This window comes from Callorhinchus milii, unplaced genomic scaffold (genome assembly GCF_018977255.1).
Source record: "Callorhinchus milii isolate IMCB2004 unplaced genomic scaffold, IMCB_Cmil_1.0 Scaffold23, whole genome shotgun sequence".
NCBI classification, from domain to species: Eukaryota; Metazoa; Chordata; class Chondrichthyes; order Chimaeriformes; family Callorhinchidae; genus Callorhinchus; species Callorhinchus milii.
The window spans coordinates 8,036,912-8,060,075 of record NW_024704764.1 but is presented as its reverse complement, the minus strand read 5'-3'; the positions used below and the strand labels follow the sequence as shown (position 1 = coordinate 8,060,075).

General features: G+C 44.7%; 4 protein-coding genes, 1 long non-coding RNA gene and 1 pseudogene across 7 annotated transcripts; 5 read left to right on the top strand and 1 right to left on the bottom strand.

The window, feature by feature from the left end:
- Positions 1–338: 338 nt before the first annotated feature.
- Positions 339–2,843, top strand: LOC103173436 (galactoside alpha-(1,2)-fucosyltransferase 2-like). The gene is made up of 2 exons (XM_007886061.2): positions 339–453; positions 1,324–2,843. Exon 2 carries the CDS (start codon positions 1,386–1,388, stop codon positions 2,454–2,456), a length of 1,071 nt encoding a protein of 356 aa, XP_007884252.2. The 5' UTR covers positions 339–453; positions 1,324–1,385; the 3' UTR covers positions 2,457–2,843.
- Positions 2,844–4,543: 1,700 nt separating this feature from the next.
- LOC103183772 lies at positions 4,544–7,653 on the bottom strand. Its single transcript, XR_488445.2, has 3 exons — positions 7,589–7,653; positions 7,319–7,405; positions 4,544–4,883 (listed from the first exon to the last, which is right to left on the bottom strand). It is a non-coding gene; the product is annotated as an uncharacterized LOC103183772 (long non-coding RNA).
- On the top strand, positions 5,558–6,963 carry LOC103183770 (galactoside alpha-(1,2)-fucosyltransferase 2-like). The gene has a single exon (XM_007901417.2). The coding sequence runs from the start codon at positions 5,578–5,580 to the stop codon at positions 6,559–6,561; it is 984 nt and encodes a 327-aa protein (XP_007899608.2). The 5' UTR covers positions 5,558–5,577; the 3' UTR covers positions 6,562–6,963.
- A 504-nt stretch (positions 7,654–8,157) lies between the features above and the next one.
- LOC103183769 lies at positions 8,158–9,894 on the top strand (annotated as a pseudogene).
- Positions 9,895–16,295: 6,401 nt separating this feature from the next.
- Positions 16,296–22,564, top strand: LOC103183767 (galactoside alpha-(1,2)-fucosyltransferase 2-like). 3 transcript variants are annotated; one of them, XM_042343193.1, is made up of 3 exons: positions 16,329–16,360; positions 16,909–17,001; positions 20,436–22,564. In XM_042343193.1, exon 3 carries the CDS (start codon positions 20,500–20,502, stop codon positions 21,562–21,564), a length of 1,065 nt encoding a protein of 354 aa, XP_042199127.1. In that variant the 5' UTR covers positions 16,329–16,360; positions 16,909–17,001; positions 20,436–20,499; the 3' UTR covers positions 21,565–22,564. The 3 variants fall into 3 exon arrangements, with proteins under 3 accessions (XP_042199126.1, XP_042199127.1, XP_007899605.1); XM_042343192.1 differs by lacking the exon at positions 16,909–17,001 and having other exon boundaries at positions 16,296–16,360; XM_007901414.1 differs by lacking the exons at positions 16,329–16,360; positions 16,909–17,001 and adding an exon at positions 18,557–19,364.
- LOC103183768 (galactoside alpha-(1,2)-fucosyltransferase 2-like) lies at positions 16,980–18,315 on the top strand. The gene has a single exon (XM_042343194.1). It carries the CDS (start codon positions 16,980–16,982, stop codon positions 18,030–18,032), a length of 1,053 nt encoding a protein of 350 aa, XP_042199128.1. The 3' UTR covers positions 18,033–18,315.
- Positions 22,565–23,164: the final 600 nt, after the last annotated feature.

The following is a 23,164-nucleotide window of genomic DNA, read 5'->3' as shown; positions in this document are numbered from 1 at the left end:
CTTGAGATGTCTTCCTGATGTGAAAGGTGCCTTATCACGTTGTTGAGACGTCTCGAAAGCTCTTCACAGGATACACTGCAAAGTGAAAGGAAACAGCCAAATCGCGTCCCATCAACAGAGGTGGAGTTTGAGGGATTTATTACCAGAAGTAAGCGATGCACCAATCGACCAATAGCCAATGTCCAATTTACAGCTGCGTAAACAGAGGGCTGTACAGTATGAAAATTTCTCTAAATGTTTCGCCTTGCCCTGCAGTCAAACCCAGGTCCTCTCGCCTTCGAGGTGAGCGCTCTAACCACCTTGCTACGGAATCTGTTACTGAAATTATAGAATTGGCTGCAAATCACAACTCAAGCTAGTAATTAACAAAGTGATTTCAAAACTGTTCCTCAAATAAGTTGTGCGTGAAGTTAGGTGGATTCATATCCGTCTCGTACCTGATATTTGACAAAGGTAAGAACAGCAGAAATTTCCACTTCTGATGAATGATTGCTGGTTCCTCCATTACGGTTACTCTTTGTTACAAATAGGATTGCGGAGGGTATGGGGGTATTAATCTGCAACACGTGACCTACTTTCTGTAGTCTTTCTTGCTTGTTTTTCCATCACTTTGTCTTTCCAAACCTCCTATCATCACTTCAGACTTCTGCTCAAGCTTTGCATTTATTTTGCCATTGTTTCGCTGCCACCAATTCACCTCTGACTTTTCACAGTTATTGCATTCAACCTTTCGATTCTTACCCTCTCCTTTCGAGTTGGGATACTCCTGATACCTCGAAATAACCAACGTGTAATAATCAGGCGCCCACATTTCAGCCTTTATACAATATTTAAGCAGCATATAATAAACATTATATGACTCCGGGAGGGTGGTGCAGAAGGTTGTTTGAACAACTGCTGATAATGGAATAAGTAAGGCCGGGGACCTGGAACAGGCCAATGGCTGTAAAATGAATATAGTTTACGTCATTTTGTTTTGTGTGCTCAACTGCTGAGGGTCAATTAATGAGCAAAAACTTATTTCCGAGAGCTTGTCCCTTTGATTTTTCTGCATCAGACTCAGACAAACTCCCTACACACTAATGCGCTGCTGGAACCTTTCAAAAGACTTCGGAAAGTTACATGAGTTAACTTGTAGAATTGTTATAATTCTTCGGCCATCCTCCTACCCCTACCCTCCCTGCCCTCCAACCCTTCTGATCCCAAACAATCCAGCGCCTTGGGATGTCTCCCAACTTGAAATGTGAAATTACAAATATAAATTTCTATTGTTGTTACGAACCTTACAGATTTGATGTAAAACGTGTTGTTGATTTCTTTTAGGATTGTTCTTTAAAGAGCCCTGAACTCAACCGAACAGAAGAGACAATCACTGAACAAGAAAAATGAAGGAGTCAAACATTTTCAGTACGAAGCTATACCTCGGAGTTGTGTTGGTCTCAGTGACTTTACTCACCATCGCATATTATTTAATGCCATTTCCTTCACTGACCATAACTAAAGGTCAAATTTCAGAAAATTCCCAAAATATGTATTTGTCCGTCACAGAGACAAACAAGAAAATTAAAACACATCAAGGGACAAACTCTGTTATCGCATCCAAAGGCTTTTGGACAATTAATTCCATAGGGCGTCTGGGCAATCAAATGGGGGAGTATGCCACATTGTACGCATTGGCCAAATTGAATGGCAAACAAGGCTACATTCCCCAGTCCATGGCCAATTACCTGTCTCCCATCTTCAGAATTAACCTTCCCACCCTCCATGAGAGTATGTGGAAGAGATTACACTGGAAGAACTATCACCTGAATGACTGGATGGAGGATAGATACCGACACATCCCTGGAGACTATGTTAAACTCACAGGGTATCCCTGTTCCTGGACCTTCTACCATCACATCCGAGAGGAAATCCTCCGTGAGTTCACCTTCCATGACTATCTAATTGACGAGGCCAACACGTTCCTGAGAAGCATCAGCAAAGGGCAAGATAAAGTGACCTATGTTGCTGTCCATGTACGAAGAGGAGATTATGTGCATACTATGCCAAACATTTGGAAGGGAGTTGTGGCTGATAAAGGCTATTTAGAAAAAGCAATGTCTTACTTCAGGAAGAAGTACAGCAACGTGGTGTTTGTGGTGACAAGTGAAGGAATGGATTGGTGCAAGGACAACATAGATGCCTCCAAAGGAGACGTTCACTTCTCAGGAGATGGACAGTCAGGCAGTCCAGCCAGAGACTTCTCCCTCCTCGCTCACTGCAATCACACTATCATGACAATCGGGACCTTTGGTATCTGGGCTGCCTACCTCGCTGGCGGGGAGACTATCTACCTCTCTAACTACACTTTACCCGATTCACCCTTTTTAAAGCTCTTTAAATATGAGGCAGCTTTCTTACCCGAGTGGATAGGGATTCCCGCTGACCTCTCACCTGTTCTGCCCAAGAAACCTTGAGCTAATCACCGCTTGATCATCTTTAGCACTTCTGATGACATGGTTAGACGTTGTATTCAACACAGGGATTTCACTCCAAACAAAAGGACAAGACATCTTTACCAAATGAAGACTAAATTGAGGAAATGTGAGCAAATCAAGACAAAATGGTCTGAGCGGGTTGCAGACTTGAAGCACTCCGAGACAAAGGGGAGCAAAATTAATCACTTAACCGTTCAAGTGAACAATTTTAGCTTTAATTTGTAAACTCCGTTAAAGAGGGGCATTTAATCTTCAGCAAATATTGTAGGAAAAGCTTATATATGTAACACTGGTGAAAATGCCTGATATCTTCGAATCAGTGATTTATAAAAGCTCAGAAGGAGACCATTTGGTCCATCGTGTCTCTGCCAGCTCTTTCAAAAGAGCTATCCAATTCAATCCCACTTCCCCGCGCTCTCCCCTTAACCCTGCAAACTTGTCCTCCCCATGTAAAGTAATAATAGTAATAACAATAATAATCTTCGCATTTGATATAACGCCGTATCACGTCGTTGAGACGTCTTAAAAGTGCTTCACAGGATACCCTGAAGTGAATTAACTGTATAGTTATAGACAGAATGCAGTAGCCAATTGCTCACAGCAGTGTCCCACAAACAGTGACCAAATTATTAATATTTTAAAAAATATACATATTTTGGAAGGTATTACTAAATCATTATCCTTTATAATTGATAAGGAATAATTTACAACTAGCGATGATTACCTAAGATTAACTAAGCCTTGATGGGAGACATCCCAGATGGGTCTTATTGAGGTAGATGGGATTCTGAAGGGAATTGGGGAAGTAAAGCTGGAAACAAATATTTCTGTTAACTTTACTGTGAATCGAAAAAATAAACTTTCTTACAATCAATATTTTGCGTTTTATCAGCAACAATTTCATTATAATACTAATTTTATAACAATAATATCATTTGATTGTGGTCTTAGGTACTTAAATACTTTCCGGGATCAGGTAAGCGGGATGTGTCCTTCCAGGTTGGGTTGGGAGGGGTGGGGGGTGTGGGGCGGGGGATGTGGGTGGCGGGGATTATGGTGGGGTGTATGGGAGAGAGAGAGAGAGAGAGAGAGAGTGAGAGAGTGAGAGCGCATTTCATTCCAACAATCTAACGCTGGGATTTCCATGTGTAGATGGGATGTATGGAATTCTCGGTTTGGTTTGGAGACTCTTAAACAGCAACGGTGCTGGGTTTCCGCATGTGTCAGACACCCGGCTGAACGCCCCCTGCCCCCAAAAATGTTTAAAAGCAAAATGCTGCCTAAACACCCAGAAACCCAGACAACCACCACCGAGACTTGCCTTTGCATCGCGCTGTTCATGCAGGACAGTGGCTCGGAGTGTTTAGCCAACTGAATGAGACTGTGTGAATCTTCTCTCCAAATCGCGGGTGTGCTGGTGGCAGACAGACTGAAGTCCTCTCAATGTCTGAGAGCGCCTCACAGAGCAAGCGAGGAGGGTAGGGAGTGGAGGCTGCCTCAGGCCTCAAAGTGGTTGATTTATCGATGGAATTATTGATTCACAACTGGAAGGTTGGTCTCGGGATGAGACGTTGAACCATTAAACCGAGGCAACAGTTTCCCAAATAAAATAGGTCATGATGCTGTGCTGCACCTTGAGATGTCTTCCTGATGTGAAAGGTGCCTTATCACGTTGTTGAGACGTCTCGAAAGCTCTTCACAGGATACACTGCAAAGTGAAAGGAAACAGCCAAATCACGTCCCATCAACAGAGGTGGAGTTTGAGGGATTTATTATCAGCAGTAAGCGATGCACCAATCGACCAATAGCCAATGTCCCATTTATAGTTGCGTAAACAGAGAGCTGTACTGTAAGGAAGTTTCTCTAAATGTTTCGCCTTGCCCTGCAGTCAAACCCAGGTCCTCTCGCCTTCGAGGTGAGCGCTCTAACCACCTTGCTACGGAATCTGTTACTGAAATTATAGAATTGGCTGCAAATCACAACTCAAGCTAGTAATTAACAAAGTGATTTCAAAACTGTTCCTCAAATAAGTTGTGCGTGAAGTTAGGTGGATTCATATCCGTCTCGTACCTGATATTTGACAAAGGTAAGAACAGCAGAAATTTCCACTTCTGATGAATGATTGCTGGTTCCTCCATTACAGTTACTCTTTGTTACAAATAAGATTGCGGAGGGTATGGGGGTATTAATCTGCAACACGTGACCTACTTTCTATAGTCTTTCTTGCTCGTTTTTCCATCACTTTGTCTTTCCAAACCTCCTATCATCACTTCAGACTTCTGCTCAAGCTTTGCATTTATTTTGCCATTGTTTCGCTGCCACCAATTCACCTCTGACTTTTCACAGTACTTGCATTCAACCTTTCGATTCTTACCCTCTCCTTTCGAGTTGGGATACTCCTGATACCTCGAAATAACCAACGTGTAATAATCAGGCGTCCACATTTCAGCCTTTATACAATATTTAAGCAGCATATAATAAACATTATATGACTCCGGGAGGGTGGTGCAGAAAGGTTGTTTGAACGACTGCTGATAATGGAATAAGTAAGGCCGGGGACCTGGAACAGGCCAATGGCTGTAAAATGAATATAGTTTACGTCATTTTGTTTTGTGTGCTCAACTGCTGAGGGTCAATTAATGAGCAAAAACTTATTTCCGAGAGCTTGTCCCTTTGATTTTTCTGCATCAGACTCAGACAAACTCCCTACACACTAATGCGCTGCTGGAACCTTTCAAAAGACTTCGGAAAGTTACATGAGTTAACTTGTAGAATTGTTATAATTCTTCGGTCACCCTCCTACCCCGACACTCCCTGCCCTCCAACCCTTCTGAACCCAACTCCATGGGATGTCCTCCCGACTTGTAATGTGAAATTACAAATGTAAATTTCTATTGTTGTTACGAACCTTACAGTGGATTTGATGTAAAACGTGTTGTTGATTTCTTTTAGGATTGTTCTTTAAAGAGCCCTGAACTCAACTGAACAGAAGAGACAATCACTGAACAAGAAAATGAAGCAGTCAAACGTTTTCAATAAGCAGGTATACCTCGGAGTTGTGTTGTTCGCAGTGATTTTACTCACCATCGCGTATTATTTAATGCCATTTCCTTCACTGACCATAACTAAAGGTCAAATTTCAGAAAATTCCCAAAATATGTATTTGTCCGTCACAGAGACAAACAAGAAAATTAAAACACATCAAGGGACAAACTCTGTTATCGCATCCAAAGGCTTTTGGACAATTAATTCCATAGGGCGTCTGGGCAATCAAATGGGGGAGTATGCCACATTGTACGCATTGGCCAAATTGAATGGCAAACAAGGCTACATTCCCCAGTCCATGGCCAATTACCTGTCTCCCATCTTCAGAATTAACCTTCCCACCCTCCATGAGAGTATGTGGAAGAGATTACACTGGAAGAACTATCACCTGAATGACTGGATGGAGGATAGATACCGACACATCCCTGGAGACTATGTTAAACTCACAGGGTATCCCTGTTCCTGGACCTTCTACCATCACATCCGAGAGGAAATCCTCCGTGAGTTCACCTTCCATGACTATCTAATTGACGAGGCCAACACGTTCCTGAGAAGCATCAGCAAAGGGCAAGATAAAGTGACCTATGTTGCTGTCCATGTACGAAGAGGAGATTATGTGCATACTATGCCAAACATTTGGAAGGGAGTTGTGGCTGATAAAGGCTATTTAGAAAAAGCAATGTCTTACTTCAGGAAGAAGTACAGCAACGTGGTGTTTGTGGTGACAAGTGAAGGAATGGATTGGTGCAAGGACAACATAGATGCCTCCAAAGGAGACGTTCACTTCTCAGGAGATGGACAGTCAGGCAGTCCAGCCAGAGACTTCTCCCTCCTCGCTCACTGCAATCACACTATCATGACAATCGGGACCTTTGGTATCTGGGCTGCCTACCTCGCTGGCGGGGAGACTATCTATCTCTCAAACTACACTTTACCCGAATCACCCTTTTTAAAGCTCTTTAAATATGAGGCAGCTTTCTTACCCGAGTGGATAGGGATTCCCGCTGACCTCTCACCTGTTCTGCCCAAGAAACCTTGAGCTAATCACCGCTTGATCATCTTTAGCACTTCTGATGACATGGTTAGACGTTGTATTCAACACAGGGATTTCACTCCAAACAAAAGGACAAGACATCTTTACCAAATGAAGACTAAATTGAGGAAATGTGAGCAAATCAAGACAAAATGGTCTGAGCGGGTTGCAGACTTGAAGCACTCCGAGACAAAGGGGAGCAAAATTAATCACTTAACCGTTCAAGTGAACAATTTTAGCTTTAATTTGTAAACTCCGTTAAAGAGGGGCATTTAATCTTCAGCAAATATTGTAGGAAAAGCTTATATATGTAACACTGGTGAAAATGCCTGATATCTTCGAATCAGTGATTTATAAAAGCTCAGAAGGAGACCATTTGGTCCATCGTGTCTCTGCCAGCTCTTTTAAAAGAGCTATCCAATTCAATCCCACTTCCCCGCGCTCTCCCCTTAACCCTGCAAACTTGTCCTCCCCATGTAAAGTAATAATAGTAATAACAATAATAATCTTCGCATTTGATATAACGCCGTATCACGTCGTTGAGACGTCTCAAAGTGCTTCACAGGATACCCTGAAGTGAATTAACTGTATATTTCGTGAGGAGAATGCAGAAGCCAATTGCGCACAGCAGTGTCCCACAAACAGTCGTGGACTGACTGACCAAATTATTAATATTTTAAAAAATATATATATTTTGGAAGGTATTATTAAATTATTATCCTTTATAATTGATAAGGAATAAGTTACAACTCGCGATACTTACTTAAGATTAACTAAGCCTTGATGGGAGGCATCCCAGATGCGTCTTATTGAGGTAGATGAGATTCTAAATAGGATTGAGGAAGTAAAGCTGGAAAAAAATAATTCATCAGTGAGTCAGCAGAGCAAGCGGACACGGATTCAACATTGCCAAGGGTAGTTTCAAAACAATAACTAGTAATAGGTTAGCAGGATGGCGGGAGGATTTCAAAACAATGGGACACATTAAAAAAGACCCAGAAATCGCCTATACTGAGATAAATGGAGTTCTTACCCAGTTTAGTTGCTGATTTATTATATACCCCGGAATATTAATTTCACTGTACCCACAAATGATCACAAGAGAGATACAAATGAAGATTTTCATTCAGGGGAACTGGTGGGACACCCCAGGCTAAATTCCTCACAATGTGTCAGAATGCTTCACAGAGCTTTTCCAGGAAAATGGAGAGCGGAAGTGACCTTAGGACTTGAAATAGTTGGTTCATAGGTCAGATTAGTAACTAACGACTTGATAGTAGTAAGACATTAAATTGCTATATCCTGTCAACAAGCCCTCAAGTAAAATTGCTCATTTGTCTTATGTCTGTTGGTCAGACTTAGTGTGTGCAACTTGTCTGGTCCATTCTCCCGCAAAGCAAACAATCACATACACAATACATACTGCGAAGATCTTTGAGACGTCCTCCTGATGTGAAAGGCATGGAATAAATCAAATGTAGGTATTATTTTTATTGCTGTCAATATAGAATTGGCTGCAATTCAAAACTCACGCCAATAATTGATGAAATCGACTTCAAAACTACTCGACTTTCTAAGCTCTTTGCAAACAGAGGGTATTCGCACATCCGTCTCATCACTGTCCCTGTTGACTAGCTGTATCCGGCTGACTGCTCCAGGTAGCTGTCCTTGCGAGAGAGATGGAATTGTTCTTGGATACTTCTCCCAAGGTATGAGCAGCTGTACCTTCCACTTCTGATTAAAAATTATCATTTCCTCTATCAGATGCAATGTATACTTTTTTTCAAATGGAATGCTACCAAGCCTTGCAATTGATTTAATGCCTTATCCTGTCATTGAGAACTCTCAAAGCACTTCACAGAATATACTGTGAAGTGAATTGACTGTATATTGTGTAGGCAAAATGCAGCAGTCAATTGCGCACAGCAGCGTCCTGTCAATTATCTGGTAGGATGGTTAATGAAGGTTATTGTGGATTAGATGGCAAATATGTTGCTTGCATTATTTCAGTTTTTTTTAAAGAGACCTGAACTGGACTGAAGGGACGATCACTGGAGATTACGTCAACAAGAGTCTTTGGAAATGAAGGAGTCAAATATTTTCAGTAAGAAACTGTACTTTGGAGTCATGTTTTTCACAGTAATTTTACTCTCCATAGCATATTCTTTCATGCCATTTCCTTCATTGACCATTATTAAGTGGAACAAAGTGGATTTGTCCGTCGAGGGGACAAGCAAGACAACTAGAGCACTTCAAGTGCCAAAGCCTGTTATCGCTTCCAAAGGCTTTTGGACAATTAATTCCAAAGGGCGTTTGGGCAATCAAATGGGGGAGTATGCCACATTGTACGCATTGGCCAAATTGAATGGCAAACAAGCCTACATTCCCCAGGCCATGGCCAATTACCTGTCTCCCATCTTCAGAATTAACCTTCCCACCCTCCATGAGAGTATGCGGAATAAAGTACATTGGAAGAACTATCATCTGAATGACTGGATGGAGCAGAGATACTGTTATGTCCCTGGAGACTATGTTAAACTCACAGGGTATCCCTGTTCCTGGACCTTCTACCACCACATCCGAGAGGAAATCCTCCGTGAGTTCACCTTCCATGATTATATCATTAAGGAGGCCAACAAGTTCCTGAGAAGCATCAGCAAAGGGAAAGCCAATGTGACCTATGTTGCTGTCCACGTACGAAGAGGAGACTATGTGCGCATCATGTCAAAAACTTGGAAGTTGGGAGTTGTGGCTGATAAAGGATATTTGGAAAAAGCAATGTCTTACTTCAGGAAGAAGTACAGCAACGTGGTGTTTGTGGTGACAAGTGAAGGAATGGATTGGTGCAAGGACAACATAGATGCTTCCAAAGGAGACGTTCACTTCTCAGGAGATGGACAGTCAGCAGTCCAGCCAGAGACTTCTCCCTCCTCGCTCACTGCAATCACACTATCATGACAATCGGGACCTTTGGTATCTGGGCTGCCTACCTCGCTGGCGGGGAGACTATCTACCTCTCTAACTACACTTTACCCGATTCACCCTTTTTAAAAGTCTTTAAATATGAGGCAGCTTTCTTACCTGAGTGGATAGGGATTCCCGCTGACCTCTCACCTGTTCTGCCCAAGAAATAAATTGTTAAATTGACAAGATCGGAAAACTGCGAACGATGATTTTCTACAGCTCTTAAACTCCAAATCAAGACCCAAATGAAATTTGCCTAATTCTGCAAAATCAAGACAAAACGGTGTGAGCAGTTAAGACTTGTTGGTATTTTGAGCCTCAGATATTAATAGTAGTAATAATCATAATAATAATCATTGTATGTGATCTAGCGGGTTATCAGGTCTTCGAAATGTCTCAAAGCGCTTCTCAGGATTTACTGTAAAGTTGAAAATAACAAATATACGGATGTAATTTCTTTTTAAGCCCTGACCTATAATCAGCCAGCAAAATCATTAAAGATTCAGGGTGAAATACGTTGGTCTCTCTTGTAGCATTTCCTGCTTCCGTTTGTGGAAGTATCACTCAGACTTCCTCTCTGTGCAATGGGCTAACTCCAACCTGTTTGTTTTAAATGCTACCGTTTCACAAGGGGATTACAACAATTAGCAAACGGGTCGAGAGAAGCGGAGGGAAGTGGTTGGGCCTGGTATGGCTTCTTCAACCCTCTTGTGATATGCTGACTGCTCATCAAGTTAGCGGGTTTCAGCACCAACTTGAATTCAAACAATACCCGGAAACCAGTGTTTCGTTATAGGAAACTATGTGGCACTGATCGCAACTCGTGTGGATTTATTCCCGATTGTTCTTGAACCAAACAGGTAAGTCGGAAACTCTTAAATTGCAGAGACGGGGTTTGGGGGAAAATATGCTTTCACTATCGACTTAAATCGTCACCAGAAGAAATCATATTCAATCGGATTTTCATTTGAGTGAAATTGTCAGCTTCAACGGGGTCAAGGGATCTGTTTTGTGTTTTTTGTTTCACTTATCTTGCAATTATTCCCCAAACTCCTTTCTCCTGTATTTTCTTCCCATTTTCTTTGCCAGTTTCTTTGAACTATGGACCAGTTAGTCTGACATCGGTGGTGGGGAAAATTCTAAAGTCCTTAATTAGGGATGTCATCGTGCGGTACTTAAAAANTCATAAAATGTTTAGGCAGAGTCAACATGACTTTACGAAAGAGAAATCATGTTTAACAAATCTTATAGAGTTTTTTGAGGATGTAACTGGCACGTTAGATAGGGGGTAACCGGTAGATGTGGTGTATTTGGATTTCCAGAAGCCATTTAACAAGGTGCCACATAAAAAGCTGTTGCATAAGATTAGAGCCCATGGAATTAAAGATAATATATCAGCATAGATTGGAGATTGGCCTCCAGGAAGAAAACAGAGAGTAGGGATAAGCGGATCCTTCTGAGAATGGCAACAACAACAACAAGATTCCATTTATAGAGCGCCTTTCACCTCGGGAGGACGTCCCAAGGCGCTGTACAGTTGGGTCAGGACCCGAGCCTTGGGGGGAAATGGTCAGGGTGAGGGGAGGGAAGGGAGGGAGCGAGGAGGGGGTAGAGAGTCGAGAGGGGAGCTGAAGGCTGAAGGTCAAAGAGAAAGGTCTTGAGACCGGCCTTGAAGGAGGAAAGAGAGGAGGCGGCGAAGGCACTAGGGGATAGAGCTTCAGAGCCTCGGGGTTGAGAGGCTGAAGGCGCGGCCACCGATGGTAGGGTGGTTGGGGCGGGGGATGTGGAGCAGACCGGAGCCAGAGGAATGGAGGGTACAGGCAGGTAAGTAGGGGGATAGTAGGTCGGAGAGGTAGGAGGGAGCAAGGCCGTGAATGGCCTTGTAGGTGAGGATGAGGATCTTGAATTTGATCCTCTGGGGGATGTCGAGCCAGTGGAGGCGAGCGAGGGTGGTAGTGATGTGGTCCCAAAGCCTGGTGCGGGACAGTACATGAGCTGCAGAGTTCTGAATGACCTGCAGTGTGGAGGGAGGGCCGGGAAGGCCGACGAGGAGAGAGTTCCCATAGTCCAGCCTTGAGGTGATAAAGGCGTGGACCAGAGTTTCAGCCGCGTGAGGGGTGAGGTAGTGCCGTAGTCTGGCGATATTCCGGAGGTGATGGAAGGCGGTGCCAGTTGTGGCGCAGATATGAGGGAGAAAGGACAGCTCAGGGTCGAACAAAACACCAAGGTTCCTGATGGCTTTGAGAGGAGAGTGTAGCCTTGGATGCTGATGCTATCAGCGCCTGAGGTGCGGAGGCGCTGACGTGAGCCAATCAGGAGGGCCTCAGTTTTGCGCACGTTGAGCTGAAGAAAGTTGTCTCTCGTCCAGGACTCGATGTCGGACAAACAGCTGTCAGGACATCGGTGGTCGTGGAGTTGAGGGTAGAGGAGGAAAGGTAGAGTGGGTGTCATTAACATACATGTGGAAGTTAACCCCATGTCTGTGGATGATGTCACCACAGGGGGAGCATATAGAGGGTGAAGAGGAGGGGACCGAAGACAGAGCCCTGAGGGACACCGCACGAGACAGTGCGGGGGCCGGAGGAAAAGCCATTCGTGGAAACAAAGTGAAGACGGTGGGAGAGGTACGACCTAAACCACTCAAGGACAGGGCCTTGAAGGTTGAGGTGGGAGGACAAGCGGTGGAGGAAGATAGCGTGGTCGACCGTATCGAATGCTGCCGATAGGTCGAGGAAGACGAGGAGGCAGAGGGAGCCCTGGTCACAGATGGTCAGGATGTCATTGGTGACCTTGACCAGGGCAGTTTCTGTGCAATGTGCAGCACGGAAACCCGACTGAAGGGGTTCGAATAATGAATGGGTAGAGAGGAAAGAGAGCAGCTGGGAGGTGACAACTCGTTCCAGGACCTTGGACAGGAAGGGGAGGTTGGAGAGAGGTTAACCTGATAGCTGCGACGCATCAAGGGAGGGCTTTTTCAAGGTGGGAGTGATGGTGGCAGTTTTTAAGGGAATGGGGACAGAGCCAGAGGAGAGGGCCTGGTTGGCGATGTCTGTGATATGTGGGACAAGGAGGTGGAGCTGAGAGATAAGGAGTGGAGTGGCGATGGGGTCAAGGGAGCAAGTGGTGGGTTTCAGGGATAGGATGAGTTTGGTGACAGAGGGTGGGGAAACGGGTACGAAAGTGTGTAGGGAAGGATGGGTATGAGTCGGATTGTGGGAGGGAGGGGGTGGGGGGGTGGGTGGATGTTGGAGCGGAAGTGACCGCGGAGCGAATTCCCTTGATTTTGGATTCAAGGAAATCCAGCATCTCCTTGCAGTGAAGGTTGGAGGAGATGACCTGCGCGGGGTGGCGGGGGGGACGGAGGAGTCGGGATGTGGTAGAAAACAGTAGCCTGGCAGAATGTGACTAGTGGAGTACCAGAAGGCTCAGTGCTTGGGCCTTAGCTATTTACAGTCTATGTCAATGATTTAGATGAGGAAATAGAATTTAACATATCTAAATTTGTGGACGATACGAAGATAGGTGAGAGAGTAAACTGTGAGGATGACACACAAATGCAAAGGAAATAGACAGGCTAGGTGAGTGGGCAAGAAGGTGGAGTATGATGTGGGGAACTGTGAAGTTACTTACCTAGATAGTAAAAATAGAATTATTTTCCAGAGGGGGCGAGACTGGGTAGTGTTAGTGTTCAGAGGGAATTGGGCATCCTAGTACACCAGTCACAAAAAGTTAGTGAGCAGATACAGCAAGCAACTAGGAGGCAATGCCATGTTGGCGTTCGTGAATAATAATAATAATAATAATCCTTGCATTTGATATAGCGCTTTTCACGTCGGGAGGACGTCCCAAAGCGCTTCACAGAACACACTGTAGAGTGAATTGACTGTATATTTGTGGGCGAACGCGGCAGCCAATTGCGCACAGCAATGTCCCACAAACAGTCGTAGATTGAAAATGACCAATTTATTATTGTTTTGGGTTTTGGAGGGATTATTATTAGGGCTCTGTGTGGAGTAAGGAAACTTGCCCAAGGTTTCGCCCTCTGCCTGGAATTGAACTCAGGTCTCTCACTTGCAAAGCGAGTGCTCTAACCACTGAGCTACAGGACTCCACGTTGCAAAAGAGTTAGAGTACAAGAGTAGGAAAGTCCTTGAACATATTCAAGACTGAGGTTGATAGATTTGTGAAGGATAGAGAGATTAAGGGATATGGTGATAGGGCAGGTAAATGGAATTAAATTAGAAGATCAGCCATGATCTTATTAAATAGCTGGGCAGGCTTGAGTGGCCAAATGGCCTACTCCTGGTCCTATGTCTTATGGTCTTATGGCCTTTGGATCACCACCTTCATCAGAGTCTTGAGCCACTGGTTGGCTGCAAAAGCAGAGATCATAGCTTTCTTGGAGAATGAATCATCACTTATCAATGCATTAAAATTCACCAGTTGCTTTTCCAAAGCTAACTTTGTAGTATCAATACCTAACTCCTTGCTTGAAGGAGGGGTGGAAAGGGGAGGGGGGAGTAGTCCTGAGTAGGAAGCCTGACTGATTTCACCTCCTCAACCTAGGGTAGGGTTAATGTAAGTGCTCCGAGATGCTGCCCCCCAGTGAAGGGCGCGATACAAATGCAAGTTGTTGTTATCAATTGTAAACTCACCCACTGAGCTCAGCTAACCCGGGACACATCGGGATTAGAAGCAGCAATCTTCGAGGCTTTTGACCCTCTATGTTCGATTCTCTTGACCTTTTTCCCTCGAGTTCAGTTCCGAAGGGGCAAATTCAGGTCAGGGCTGCAAGAAGTGTTTGTTTGCGCACAGAGTAATCAACGGCAGGGAAAAGGGGGTTGAGATCGGGACGTTGGAATGCATTAAAAAAACGGCTGGATGCTGTGATAAGGGCAAGGTTTGGGTGGGAGTTGAGGAGGAATGAGATCAGAAGGGCTTTTCTTTTAATCTGAACTGATCTTGTGACTTCTTGTGACCTCAAGATCTTGTGAAGTATTCCTTCAATGTAAATTCAATGATTGTGTTTTACTCGTGCAATACCAATGATTTACTGCTCATGGCAATATTGAGCTGCTGGGAGCTACTCTTTCACAGACCTGCCATCTAACGGACTATCGAGGTACTGTAATCCAGATGTATACTATTATTATACGTACAATGATTATAAAGACGTTGAGCAGATTGAAGGCCTTAATAATCATGCTGTCTGTTGGGAGGAAGTGAGCTCAGCACAATACATTTCCTTGGGAGTGGTAAGGCAGCAGTTACGGCCGTTATTAATGGCGAGTTCCTAAAAGCTACTCTGTGGGAGGTCGGAGAATATCAAAGATCTTACTGATCAATGCCAGCAGCCGAGAACATGCCTAGAAGCTATCTTTTTAAGGCTGCTCAACAGGAAGGATCCAGTACGAAGTGCACACACACATTTACTAACATACGTAAGGTGAGTCTTCCAGAGTGATATCTATGCCACAAGAAGCATGACCCTAGTGAGATCAATAGATGACCGGGAAAACTCACTGGCTTCAGTGGCTCTTAAGGTGGGGTTTTGGATAGATAGTGTACTGGACACACTGTAGGTTTGCTGAGCAATCAGGAAGGCACAGGCTGCATTCTGTTCTTGTGAGGAAGGTCGGAGAAGTTACGGCTTGATTTGCGACTGTGAAACATTATCAGGGCTCTGGGTAAACCTAATTAGATTGCATTCGTCCATTCCCATAAGGTTTCTGACCCAGCGTTTCATGAAGCTCTGCTCATACCTTGGATTTTATCTGGGATGTGCATTCCGGCTCCAACGCTCGAGTTAACCCGCAAGCCAAAGCTCCTAATGGTTAGGGTGGTGCTAGCTGGACAAGCAACGAGCAGGAAGCTTGCCAGGCAGTGCTCTCAATGGCCAAGCTATGTGGTTTTAGCTGGTTAGACTCCAGCAGTTACTCTAACGCACACTCTGAGGCTCCCAAGCCTTGGCTCTTGCAAACCTGCACCTAGTACTTTCCAGGAAAGCAGAATGCGTTAAGCAGAATGCGTCCTTCCAGAAAGAGAGTGCACAATGCATTCTAACAATATATCTCTGGAGTTTGCATGGCTTTCCACACCTGTCAGACACACCTGACAACCCTATCACCCCCCCCCCCCCCCCACCACACACAAAAAAAACTAGGATTATGTAAGCAGGATGCATGCTTCTGGGGGAGAGAGTGAGAGATAGCTTTTCCAGACGCTGGGAAATTTTCACGTGTGGGCTGAACTGTTCACCTGGGTTGAACTACCGATGATTTTTTCAGACACACCTGACCGGCCAAGAAAGCATCGGCCACAACGGTGAAACTAACATTTCTTTGTAGCCTACACGTCAAACTTATGGATTGCTCGAAACGCTTCAAGCGATACATTCCTTACTGTTAATCTTTTGTCTGGGAGTGCTCTGCTGCTGCAAGAGACTAACCTTACTCTTAGATGTTGAAACACTGCACTCGCTGCAGTGTTGCTGAACCTGTGTGTTCATGGCCTGGGGAAGCCAAACGGCGTTTTTTTTTAACCTGCGCGGTAAACTATCGTAAAAGGTAGGCGGCAAGTGTAGGACGCCCCAAGTGCAGGAAACACCGTTGCGAGTCTCACCTTGCGGATTCTGAGTATGAGTCATTGCCGAATAACCAGAGCTAATGTTTAATACAAGAATAATTCGAAAATCGCTCAGAGGTTGAAACTCGAAACTTTGTTCCTTTCGTTGCAGTGGTAGAGCTCGGCCGGCTCCCTGACCGCCTACGGATGAACGCTCCCGTGAAAGAAGTGGAATTGTTTTCCGAGCTTTCGAAAGGCGATCTCGCTCCAGTGAAACGTAAGAGCAGCAGGGACCTTAAAGTGGGATAAAAGCGCTGATGGTTCCTCCACTGCCACAGACAACCTGCTCTTTTGCTACGAACGAATTTGCTCTTCTATATTTATTTTCCGTTTTTCTCCACATCACTTCTCTCGCTCTCTCTCTCTCTCTCGACTAATTCGTCACTGCAAGTTTCTGCCTCTCGATAATCCTTTATTTTCCACAGTTGGCCAAAAGCCAACTGCAGAGTTTGCTCAGATGGTGGCACTCTTCATGCCTCTCGAATTCACGCAGGCTAAGCTGAAACCTTTCCTGGCCTCTTTGCTCTTTCTGCAATTAGACTGATTTCTTTCCTACGCCTGTCACACCCTGTCCTATCATTTCTCCCCCAAGACAAACACCGTGCACATTAACGTATCGCGGATCTTTTTGAGGGATAATGCCAGCGATTGCTAGTTACGGTTTCTTTTCACTACAGATATGAATGATTCATTGAGCTAACTTTGTAGAATTGTTACGAGTTCATTGTGGATTCGATGTCAAACATGTCGCTGGTATTGTTTTAGGATTTCTCAGAGAACAGTCAATGAAGTGAAGAGTCGATCACTGGAGAACAGGTCAATAAGAGTCTCTGGACATGAAGGGGTTAAACATTTACAGTAAGAAGCAATACTTTAGAGTTATTCTACTGATCTCCATGCTACTTTTCATAATTTATGTCTTCTATTCATATTATTATCCATTTGCCATACTTCAGTTTAAGACTACACATACAAAGGAGCAAACGTGTGGAGAGCTCAGCTCTGCTGGTTCTTCCAAAGGTTTTTGGACAATTAAATCCGATGGACGTCTGGGCAATCAGATGGGGGAGTATGCCACATTGTACGCATTGGCCAAATTAAATGGCAAACAAGCCTACATTCTCCAGTCCATGGCCAATTACCTGTCTCCCATCTTCAGAATAAACCTTCCCACCCTCGATGAGAGTGTGTCAGAAAATATACACTGGATCCACTATCATCTGAATGACTGGATGGAGGACGCATACTGTCACATTTCCGGAGACTATGTTAAACTCACAGGGTATCCCTGTTCTTGGACTTTCTACCATCACATCCGAAAGCAAATCCTCTATGAGTTCACCTTCCATGACTACCTCATTGAGCACGCCAACATGTTCCTGAGAAGCATCAGCAAAGGGCAAGCCAATGTGACCTATGTTGCTGTCCATGTTCGAAGAGGAGATTATGTGGAGGTGATGCCAGAGGTTTGGAAAGGAGTTGTGGCTGATAAAGTCTATTTGGAAAAAGCAATGTCTTACTTCAGGAAGAAGTACAGCAACGTGGTGTTTGTGGTGACAAGTGAAGAAATGGATTGGTGCAAGGACAACATAGATGCTTCCAAAGGAGACGTTCACTTCTCAGGAGATGGACAGTCAAGCAGTCCAGCCAGAGACTTCTCCCTCCTCGCTCACTGCAATCACACTATCATGACAATCGGGACCTTTGGTATCTGGGCTGCCTACCTCGCTGGCGGGGAGACTATCTACCTCTCTAACTACACTTTACCCGATTCACCCTTTTTAAAAGTCTTTAAATATGAGGCAGCTTTCTTACCCGAGTGGATAGGGATTCCCGCTGACCTCTCACCTGTTCTGACCAAGAAAGATTTAAATACAATCCTAAAGTGATTATAGCACTCTAGTAATTACATGCCCTTCTATCCAATGTCGCTCACTTTTGCTCCTAATTCTCTCTCCGCTCCTTGTCAAGCCCCTGCAACCTGGCATCCACTCTTCCCACAGCATCGAGATGGTCCTTGTCAAAGTCACCAACAACATATTCTCTCTTTCTCTCTCTCTCTCTCTCTCTCTCTCTCTCTCTTTCTCTCTCTGCGACCAGGACTTGTTCTGCCCCGTGTCCTTCTTGTCCTCTCTGCTGCTTTTGGACATTCTTGACCATTCATAAGAACATAGGAACAGGAGGAGGCTGCTCAGCTCTTTGAGCCACCATTTAATTAGATCCTGGCTGATCTGTACCTCAACTAATCCTTTCAATTCCAATTTCCCGCTTTCTCCCCATAGTCCCGAATACCCTGACCTACTAAAAATCTATCAACCTCACTCTTGAAGTTGTAGATAGATCCAACATTCACTGCCTTTTGGGGAGGAGAATTCCAGATTTCTACAGGGGATTGTTACCCCTGGAAAAGCGATCTGCCAATTGACTAACAACCTACCTACCTAGGTTGTCCCACCGACTGCTGGGTAAACAGAAGCTTGTGGAGTGAGGAAACCTACCTACCTGGAATCAAACCCAGGTCTTGTTGTGAGACAGGTTAGTTTTATCCTAACCTGTGGAGTCCTGGAGCATAATGATTGGAGCACTCATCTTGCAAGCGAGAGAAGCCCAATTTATGTCAATGGGCACGTCTGAAAATGGGTGGATTCTCATGGTATATCATTCACCTGGAGGTTGATTTCAGGGCCGGGAAACTGGGAAAAGTTTGTTCATATTCATTGAATATGAAAGGCTTTGTTTTGAAACCTGTTTCATCTGTTTTATGTGCTCACAACAGTGTCTCCTTCAGGGCAGTGGATGCATTTCCCCCATTGGCGTAACACACTGCCGGGTTGGTTTCATGTTGTTTTGGGGGATGATCACAGATATTTGTTTCACCAATTATGCTCTTGATTCTCGGAAGCTGTATATAAAAAAAATCTTGACTCAGGAATAGAACCAGTTCTTGCCCAGGCTTGAGCGCTGCTGGTTTAAATAAATTCACCAGTTGTCAGGACGCCTGTGAAGTCTGTTGGAAGAGGAAGAGGAAGTGGGAAGATAGTGACCTAATTCATTGGCTTTGAAATTCTGCAAAATGTTTGCTACACAACAATATTTCTTTGCTTCTTCCACTTCCTGTCACTGCCCTGTCTCCAACACCTCTCTCCGCAACTGCACTGGATCTTGGAGTAACTTTTCCCCTTCAATTCTCAACTCCTCTACATTTCCTAGAAACCTGGAAGGTAAGTAATGACGGCTTATCTCAATGTGTAAGAATGTTATCTTGATACGATCACCAATGCACTTCACAAAGTAAGGTGAATTCCAAATGAAGTGAATTTTCGGCAGGAAAATGTGGCTCTTTTCTGCTCTCAGTAAAGTCAGATGTGCTCCAACCTGTGGCGACTCACAGCATATGGGTTAGAGCACCCGCCTTGCAAGCGAGAGGACCCGGGTTCAATTCCCGGGCAGGGAGAAACCTTATGTAAGTTTCCTTACTCCACACACCTCTGTTTATTGAGCAGTAAGTAGGAACCCGTATGTTAGTCGACTGGTGGATCGCTTTCTGGGGGTAATAATCCCATCCCCAAATAAATAGATAAATAAATAAATAAATAAATGATTTGGTCAATTAGTCCACAACTGTTTGTGGGACACTCTTGTGTGCGATTGGCCGCTGCAATTTTCCCACAAAATATAGTCAATTTGCAAAATATAGTCAATTTATAATCTGTGAAGCAATCTGAGTCGTCCCAACAAGGTGATAAGACGCTATATCAAACGCAAGGATTATAATTCTCTGCTTGTACCTTTGTTCTCCCTAATAGACAAACATTTGTTGTGTTGCTGGATTTCTCCTTATGCAACGCTAGAGCAATGTATGTCAATTTCTGGCTCAGTGATTAGAGCACTCGCTTCGCAAGCGAGAGATCTGGGTTCGATTCACGGCAGGGCGAAACGATGAGCATGATTTCTTACTCCACACGCCTTTGTTCCTTGTATGTAGGAAACTGGTTGTTAGTCGATTGGCGGATCGCATTTCCGGGCGGGTAATAATTCCTTCAAAAAAAATCCTATGATAAATAAATCAATTGGTCACTCAATCCATGACTATTTGCGGGACACTGCTCTGCACAATTGGCTGCCGGGTTTCGCCCACAGGTGATAAGGTGTTGATAAGGTGCTGTATCAAATGCAAGGGTTATTATTATTATTAATGTCTCACAACTTGTGTCGCAGTTAGCACCAGTTGATCATACTTCATGGGATCATTGTGATTTCGATGACAAATATGCTCCCGGTGTTGTTTTCAGAAAAAGATAACAGATCTGGAGACACAATCAGTAGAGACCACATCAACAAGAGTCTTTGGAAGTGATGGAGTCAAATATTTTCGGGAAGAGGCTGTACTTTGGAGTTCTGTTGTTCACAGCGATTTTACTCACCATCGCTTATTACTTAATGCCATTTCCTCCACTGACCATTCTTGAAGGTCAATTTTCAGAAAATTCACAAAACATGGATTTGTACATCACAGAGACAAACAAGACAACTAAAACACATCAAGGGACAAACTCTGTTATCGCATCCAAAGGCTTTTGGACAATTAATTCCATAGGGCGTCTGGGCAATCAAATGGGGGAGTATGCCACATTGTACGCATTGGCCAAATTGAATGGCAAACAAGCCTACATTCCCCAGGCCATGGCCAATTACCTGTCTCCCATCTTCAGAATTAACCTTCCCACCCTCCATGAGAGTATGTGGAATAAAGTACATTGGCAGAACTATCAGCTGAATGACTGGATGGAGGATAGATACCGACACATCCCTGGAGACTATGTTAAACTCACAGGGTATCCCTGTTCCTGGACCTTCTACCATCACATCCGAGAGGAAATCCTCCGTGAGTTCACCTTCCATGACTATCTAATTGAAGAGGCCAACACGTTCCTGAGAAGCATCAGCAAAGGGCAAGCCAATGTGACCTATGTTGCTGTCCATGTACGAAGAGGAGATTATGTGGAGGTGATGCCAAACATTTGGAAGGGAGTTGTGGCTGATAAAGTCTATTTGGAAAAAGCAATGTCTTACTTCAGGAAGAAGTACAGCAACGTGGTGTTTGTGGTGACAAGTGAAGGAATGGATTGGTGCAAGGACAACATAGATGCCTCCAAAGGAGACGTTCACTTCTCAGGAGATGGACAGTCAGGCAGTCCAGCCAGAGACTTCTCCCTCCTCGCTCACTGCAATCACACTATCATGACAATCGGGACCTTTGGTATCTGGGCTGCCTACCTCGCTGGCGGGGAGACTATCTACCTCTCTAACTACACTTTACCTGATTCACCCTTTTTAAAGCTCTTTAAATATGAGGCAGCTTTCTTACCCGAGTGGATAGGGATTCCCGCTGACCTCTCACCTGTTCTGGTCAGGAAATAAATGATTGCTGACAGGGTGGGTGACTTCCGAAAGATGTTTTTCTGCAGTTCTTAAAAGGAACCGGCTTCCAAATTAAGATTGGGTCATAAGAACCTTGCCACGACCTTAAATATTAAAACCAAAGAGTCTCAGCAGCTATGACGAGCCGGAGTTTTGTGCCTTTGACCGTATCAATGTAACCCCCAAAAAAATCTGGAATCTGTTTCAATCTGTTGCCTGTCTTTAGTTTGCAACAGTATTAAACATTAACGGATACGTTCGTCTGGCACTGTAGTGGCTCTTCCTGCCTTTTTGTGTGTGGGTGCGTGTCAGATTTCCTTTGTGTTTAACAGACTGAAACCACTTGTATTGGACTAAAGACGGATACGATCTTCGAACGGGCCAACAAGATGGTGGGAGGCTATGTGCGTGCGTGCGTGTTTGTGAGCGTGCGTCCATCGTCCGAACTCCTTTCTCTGATCCCGTGAGCGTTAAGAAAGGCGCTCAATCTCGATTGCTGGTATCAAGGTTGTGGGTTTGGGCTCGGAGTCGGAAGCTTTCTCCCAAGCTGGAGTCTTATCACCGGAACCTTTGACACAGTGAGGCCCTGCTCAGTGCCGATGTGAAACTCGTTCTCTCTCGAACACAGGCCGCCGTCCAGCAAAAGTGAGTGACACACTGAAATCGCAGTGGGGGGAGCGGGGGAGACGGAGTGTTTTAATGTACGTCAAGATGACCTCTCGTTTGCCCTTTTTTTCTTAAAACTCGTCCTCTGTTTTTCCCCCAAATTCCTATTGCCATCTGCTTTCTGTGGCCTTCAAGTCACCCCTTAATAAGGGGCTGAAGATGATGCCTTACTGTGAAGCACTGATAGCTGCTGTATTTATAAGCCTTAAAAAATAATGAATTGTATCAAAACATGGGATAAGTATATACCACACTATGACTAGCCAGATGCTTACGCCAAGTTAACACTTACAGAATGAATAAAGACTGTTGATCCAGTGTGACTTATTTATAAGACGTGCCTGAGCTGGAATCCGTATCAAGCGCTCTGGGACGCTTCCCTGTGCAAGTTGTTGTTGTTGTTGTCGTCGTCGTCGTTGCTGATCCCTGGATTAATCTTCTAATAAAGATGCAGCACAATATTGGAGCTTGGTGACGATGGCTTGCATGTGCCTAACCGCGCACCAATCCTACCGTGAAAACTAACCAGCGCTCCCATCGCACCTGCCCCCACACCCCCCCCCCACCCCCGGTCGTCCTTTGGAACTCCGTGCAATAGTCCTTCGCTCCCTCCTTCCCTTCCTCCGTCCCTCCCTCCCTCAGAGCCCGTCTCAATGCCCTATCACTGCCCTCCCCGCCCTCCACCCCTCCTGATCGCGACCCACGACTCTGCTCCAAATCCAGCGCCTTGGGACGTTCTCCCGACGGAAAAGGCAGCTGCCGTGTGAATGTGACTTGTACTTGTTGCCCTCGCAGCGCCCGTCCTCACAGGATCGCCATGTGATGTTCCACGCCGGTAACACCCGACAAATTCACGTTGAGTGGGTTGCGATGGAGTGACGGGCCGCAGTGAGGCTTCCATCCTCTATAGCTTCCCAAACAACAACAACAACAA

Coding starts and splice junctions, on each gene's coding strand:
- LOC103173436 (XM_007886061.2), top strand. CDS start 1,386: ATGAAGGAGTCAAACATTTTCAGTACGAAGCTATACCTCGGAGTTGTG.
- LOC103183770 (XM_007901417.2), top strand. CDS start 5,578: ATGCCATTTCCTTCACTGACCATAACTAAAGGTCAAATTTCAGAAAAT.
- LOC103183768 (XM_042343194.1), top strand. CDS start 16,980: ATGAAGGGGTTAAACATTTACAGTAAGAAGCAATACTTTAGAGTTATT.
- LOC103183767 (XM_042343192.1), top strand. CDS start 20,500: ATGGAGTCAAATATTTTCGGGAAGAGGCTGTACTTTGGAGTTCTGTTG.